This window comes from Orycteropus afer, unplaced genomic scaffold (assembly GCF_000298275.1).
Source record: "Orycteropus afer afer isolate SDZICR_OR568_19922 unplaced genomic scaffold, OryAfe1.0 scaffold00011, whole genome shotgun sequence".
Taxonomy (NCBI): Eukaryota; Metazoa; Chordata; class Mammalia; order Tubulidentata; family Orycteropodidae; genus Orycteropus; species Orycteropus afer.
In genome coordinates, this window is record NW_006921598.1 from 21764040 (window position 1) to 21770723 (window position 6684).

Genomic DNA, 6684 nt, shown 5'->3' on the forward strand with positions numbered 1-6684 from the left:
CGGAAGGAAGGTTGGGCATTCCTACTTCCGTAGTGATACTGCCTTGGAAACCCAAGGAGGGGTCGCTATGAGTCAGGGCCGACTCGATGGCAAATAACAACAACAACAACAGAATTAGGGTATTATTTGAGTAGGTAGAAGTCAAGGTTCTCAAAGCCTGTACAATGCTTTTCTCCAACTTCAGTCCCAGGGACTACCCTCCAGTGACTGAGGCTTGCTTTGGCCACCATCATGGGGATTCTGGCTGAGCCACAGTGATTGTGACAATGTATATCATCACTGGTGGCAAATGGGATCAGGGATGAGACAGAACAAGGCAGAGGGAAAACAGAAACGCATGGTCAGAGGGCAGACCAAGGGTAGAGCCAGATGCCTCAGTAAACAAATAGGATAAAGAGAAGACTAAGGAATGGCCAAGCTAACTAAAAATGTCTGAAAAAGATTACTCTGGTCCTACCCAAAAGGTCCAGATTCCTAAGAACCAAGTGACCAAGTAACACAAGCTTTTATAATAGTTTACTTTTTTTTAAAGGACAACTACCAATTAATGCTATATTTTAATTTATATTTTAGTGCTATGAAACCAAGGCATAAAAAAAGCTTATCTAAGCTCTAGCTTGAGTAATTTATGTCCTTCATGCCACCATTACTCAGTAAAAAAGCTACTTATAAATATATATTTAGTCACTTCTTTAATCTAATGATACAAACATGATGTGAATTCTTTATTTCCCTTTATTACACCTAATAAATGGAGGAGCGAGTGTAACAAATATTCTTTGCATTTAACCTTAGGTGGAATTATTCCCTCATATTTTTATATGATCAACTTTAATGTGTTTTATCTCAAATTTCTACTTTATATATTCAATATTACAATACAAGTTATGTGGGAAATTATCTTGTACTTAAAATTTGGAATTGATATTTTCAGATTTACCTTGTGATAGTTCAAACTGTGCAAAAGATATATGCACAAAAGCAAATTTCTTGCAGTTTGCTCTGGCCATCTGAAAGTAGTCACGTGCATCATCTGGCTCTTGAATACTGCAAAATATTGTAGTAAAGATTTCAGAGTCAAATTTTAAGAAAAAGGATGGCGCTAAGTTTCTTAACTCCTCACCCTATTTTCCAAAAGACATGGGATGCTGCTTCTCTTTGTGTATAAAATTAAATGCCAAAATATTATTTTTTAAATTTTTCCTAATTCCAGGCTACCATTCAGAGGGGAATCTATGTACAAGATCCTGGATAGGGTTGGAGAACAATGTGGAACAAAACTCAAAATCATAAAAAAAGAAAAAAAAAAAAAGGAACCAGGTTTACTGGTCTGCAAGAGTCTGGTGACTCTTGGAGACTATGGCCTGAGACTATGGCCCCCAGCTGCCCTTCAGGTCCGGAACTGAACCCACTCCAGCTTGGCTTCCAGCCCAACAAAAGACAAGTATATGAGCTGAACGTTTACATTAGGTAGATACACTCCTTGAAGATACCAATCATAGAATAATAGAACGGCTGTGTATGCACAGGAAGATAGCTCAGGGGGCAAGATTGCATGGGAGGGAAGGACACATGGAAGAGGTGTCTATGGGGAGGAAGTGAGAGGACAGCTGTTGCACTGTGGAAGATTACAGTCAATGTCATGAGACAAAGTGTATGTGAACTGCTGTATGGAAGACGAATTTGCTCTGTAAACTTTCACCCAAATCACAATAAAATTTAAAAAACAAAACAAAACAAAACTCTTTCTTGGCAGAGTTTAGAATATGTAACTTTTGTGGAACCATGTACAAAATAAGGAAAGTGTACATTAATCTCATGTTAATTATAAGGAAAGGATTTAGTAATAAATAAATAAATACATACATATTCTATTTTTTTTTCTTACAAGGAATCTTGACAATATGTTTTCAAATTGTCTCATTATAATGTAGCTGTCATGTAATATAATTAGTTAAATGTTAAACTACCAATACTTACGCTTTCAATTCAGCAAATCTCACTTGAATTCGAGCAAAACTCTCATTTTGGCCATATTTATCTGGAGGAAGTGATTCAATTGCTTGACTGTAACGACCAATCAATTTATTTAAAAGGGCGTCATTTAGGGGAACACTGTTTTTCTCTAGTTTGAGCAACAAACTCAACCAGTCCTCTGGGTTATTTGCCATCATCATAATTTGGTTTTCAGTTCCTGAGTTATCTGAATAAAGAAGGGGAAAAAATATATCACAACAGAAGCAAGACATAAAACACTATTCCCTCAAAATAAAGTATTTATAATAAGTCTCAGTATCAAGGTAAACTCCTCAAAATACTTTTTAAAAACTTTTAACGATTCATACACATATAAGCCACTTTATTGCTGCAAACATATCTTTTATGAGGGCATTTTTTTTTTTAACAAAAAGCTGTTTTTTAAAGGAAACAAAGTTTGGAAATAGACTTTTTACAAGTAAAAATTAAATTAAATTAAAATTAAATGCCAATATATTATTTTTTAAAATTCTTCCTAGTGCCAGGCTACCACTTAGAGGGGAATCTATGCACAAGATACTGGATAGGGATGGAGAACAATGTGGAACAAAACTCAAAGTCATAAAAAAAGGGACCAGGTTTACTGGTCTGCAAGAGCCTGGTGACTCTTGGATACTATGGCCTGAGACTATGGCCCTTAGCTGCCCTTCAGGTCCGGAATTGAACCCACTCCAGCTTGGCTTCCAGCTTTTAAAAAAGCCATATATAATTTGAGATTTTCAATATCTATGTATTCTAAAGATGCAAAAAATTGGGTAGTGGTGTTGATAAGACATTGTTGTTGTTGTTGTTATGTGTCGTGGAGTCGGACCCGACTCATAGCGACCCCTCCTTGGGTTTCCGAGGTAATATCACTACGGAAGTAGATTCCTTCCGAGGAGTGGCTGGTGGGTTTGAACCGCCAGCCTTCTCAAATTTAAAAAAAAAAAAGCATGAAGGTGAGATAGAGGGTCTTAAAAGCCAGAACAAAAACATTATACTTAAATTTTATAAAGAGTTAAGAAAATTTTATGCTGTCACAGCATAATATTGTTTTGTACCCTAACTATGCAAAGAAAATCTGAGACCCTCTCATCACCTATATCAAATTTCTTAGAAAATTCTTCATGCATGTAATTTTAGAACCTTATTGCTCTGGACCCAACATAACCTTTACAAACTCATCCACACAACATTATCTCCATATCATCTCCAACTTGTTTTAGGAACAAAAAAAGTTTTACAAGTGTGTATAAGCAATTCATATGATCATTTAATTCTGTCCCCAGGTTACATTTCTCTTAGATCAAACCCCACTGCCAGTGAGCCGATTTCAACTCACAGCGACTCTCACAGGACAGAGCAGAATTGTCCCGTAAGGTTTCCCACGCTATAATCTTTAAGGAAGTAGACTGCTACATCTTCCTCTTGCAACGTGGCTGGTCGGTTCAAACCACTGACCTTCTGGTTCGCAGCTAAGCACTTAACCACTGTGCCACCAGGGCTCTTTCATTGTCTCAGAGGCCCTGCCAATTTCCTAGTCCCACAAACTCACAGCTTTTTCTTTATCCTCGACTTGATCCTACTATCCACATTCATCCATCACCAAAGTCTGTCTTATTTCCTACAGCATTAACTGTTTTAAAGACAATACAAACTATCAGTCTCCTGTTCGGGATATTTTAGTTGTTTATAAATATCATTAACTCAGATTTCTCACAGCAACTATCATTCCTTCTTGTTTGTTAGTTTCAGTTAACTTTAATGACGGTTAAATTACTGTTGCTGCTTTCTACCAAAGCACATTCACAACTTTACCCTTTCATTTTATATTTATTGTAGTCTGATCTTAATTTCCAGTTTTGCCTCCTATTGCTTTCGTAACAAATTAGTCTGCAAGATATCTACAAAAGGCATTTCCTCATCTGTGTCTTTCTAGATGCATTCTTGATGCCTCTAAGTAATCTCATTCTTCTTCTATTAGACACTTACAGCATTTGTATCTTTACTGTGTAAGTGCTCATATGATGTCCAGCAATGTAGCAGAGAAAATACATAAATTCTCCTTATCTAGAAAGAAAACTATCTTTTAGTCTTCCTCAATACTTCATAGTCTTCAATCGTGATTATTAATATATGATAAGTTTTGGGGTTGCTATGAGTTGAAATTGACTCTACGGAACCTAAGAACAACAAGGATCAACAGGAGTCCTTACGTGGCACAAACAGTTAACACTCTTGGTTGCTAACTGAAAGACTATGCTTTGAATCCACCTAAAGGCCCCTAGGAAGAAAATTCTAGTGATCTACTTCCAAAAAAATCAATCATTAAACCCTACGGAGCACATTTCTACTCTGACACACATGGGGGTCACTATGAGTCAGAATCAACCCAACAGCAACTGGTTAAGGACAGATGAGGTATAAATAATGGACTCATTATCTTGGCATACAAACTTTGCTAAAGCTACTTGACTACATATATTAAAGTATTAAGACTTTGCTTAACACCGAAAGTATCAGTTTCTAGGTTGTTTCAAGGGAAAGTGGTCAGTAAACTCGATTGGATTACAGGTTTTTCCATTTATTTTTAATCCCTCACCCATTCAATGGTTAGTATAGAAATAACAAATTTATCCAAAAGTCACTTTTAACAATTTGAAATGCACTAAAGAATTAGGCTTCTGAGGTAGTATCTTCCACAAAGCAAGAGTATTAAACTTTGGGCATGTCCACTCATTCATCATTTAATACATATTTCAGTGCCAGGTACCATTCTGATCTCTGTGGCAATAAAAGTGAACAAAGCATATAACAACCCTGCCCTCATGGAGCTCACATTCTAGGAGAGGAGACAGACAATATGCAAACACAGGAGTAAATGATATATAAGGTGATCAATGATATGGAGAAAAATACAGGGAACAAAGATAGGGAACCCACCCCCACTTCTGAAAGTTGCTATTTTAAATAAGTAGGTGAAGGAAGGCCTCCAGAGAGACATTTGAACAAAGACCTGCAGGAGCTGAGAGAGTAGGCAGATAGCTCAGGAGCAGTGTTCCAGCAGAGGGCAAGGGTAAAGGCCTTGGGATAAAAAGACTTCAGGAAAATCACTGTGGCTTGGAGCAGAGTGAGAAAGGAAAAAAGGGTAGGTGAGTAAAAGAAACATTCTCCAAATCAAAAGGGTACATGTGCCTTCACATTTATATATAATTTTATTAATATTTGTGAGCTTTCTCTGTTTCCAGCACAAAATGGGAGACAGAGAGAGGTTTATCTATTGACAGCTAACAATAATGGAAGAATTAAGAAAACCACCTCTAAGCACATTGTAATAAATAATTGTAAATTTCCTTCTGAAAAAGAGTGGAAAATTGTGGAGTATTTCTGCACAACCCGTTAAAATATAAAGTTGGTACTCTAGTAGGTAGCCATCAATCACTAAGAAAATTACATTATTTGACACAGAGTGATTAACATGGCGTTTGATATAGAGGGCACTCAACATAGTTATTACTTTGAAAGAAAAACTCACCTGTCGTATCAGCAGAGACTTTACTCAAGCTTAGCTCATCAGTGAGATCTTCATTTTTAAATTTATTCTTAATATCTCTCACTTTATTCATTATAGAATCAATTGTCAATTCTCTGCCACTTAAATCCTCAGCCTCCATTTCTAAAGAAAAGAAACACTGAACTTAGTCATAATTCTCATTTACACTACCACCAATGGGGGGAAAAGGATGCAACTAGACTTTTAGAATGCAGAAGGTTCTAAAGTATTACTTTTATAAAAACATGTAAACTCAGATATTATCTGGATAGTATTCATGTAGTTATGCACACAAAAAAACAATACTTCTTTCCAGATAGACTATGTATATATGCTTTTTCCTCCCAATAAAACTTCAGCCATTGCACAACAGACATTGCTGGCCTTTAAATTTTCAAATTTTCTTCTACTCATTAAATTCCATTCAGTTTCCAAAATTATTTTCTTGGGCCATTTATCTGTAATTCAGTTATTTTTAAAAAACGTGATAGGCCATTTCCTTGGATTCAGCAATTACACAGAAATAAAGAATCCTTCTGGTAGTTAGAATAACCATTATTTTACTCATCTGCTTTATGCGAATAAATCTTTATTTACATCAGGAGCGCTTCCAAAGCGGAGCATAATACACCATCACAGCACCCTGTCGATAAACGGTGTTTCATGGGTTTGTTCCTGTGCATACCTGGGAGAACCATGATTTACCATCTTAATCATCCTAACACAATGAATCTACCGTACTCGTATAGTATCGTGCACTTCTGCACAGTCGTGATGTTTGGTCACTCAGAGGTCTCCAGTCTTCCTTCCTCTCAATCTCATCACTGCGATTCTCAAACAAGAACCTAATAACCCAAGTCACTGACCGCCCAAAGAAAAAATGGCGATAAACCTGGGCCAAAAAAAAAAAAAAAAAAAAACCAACCACATCCCTCCTTGGGAGTCAGATTCTAAAGCTGTCAAAACACGCCCAGCACTTCCTCTCCCCGTTCTAACCCCACTAAACCTGATAACCAAAAACCAAACTCGCTACCCACCAGAGCACCTTCCAAACCTGACACACAGGGTCTTTTGGAAGAGGATTCATTTTCCCTAGCTTCTCTCCAGGTGTCCTG

At 36.8% G+C, this 6684-nt stretch overlaps 1 protein-coding gene across 1 annotated transcript in view; it reads right to left on the reverse strand.

Annotated features, from left to right (window-relative positions):
* TTK (TTK protein kinase) overlaps positions 1–5690 on the reverse strand; it is a 58115-nt gene extending 52425 nt beyond the window's left edge. Inside the window, exons 1-3 of the mRNA XM_007951583.1 lie at positions 5552–5690; positions 1981–2203; positions 941–1047 (exon numbers count right to left, since the gene is read on the reverse strand). Of these exons, the coding sequence (XP_007949774.1) occupies positions 941–1047; positions 1981–2203; positions 5552–5690 (469 nt within the window). The remainder of the gene's footprint in view (positions 1–940; positions 1048–1980; positions 2204–5551) is intronic.
* Positions 5691–6684: the final 994 nt, after the last annotated feature.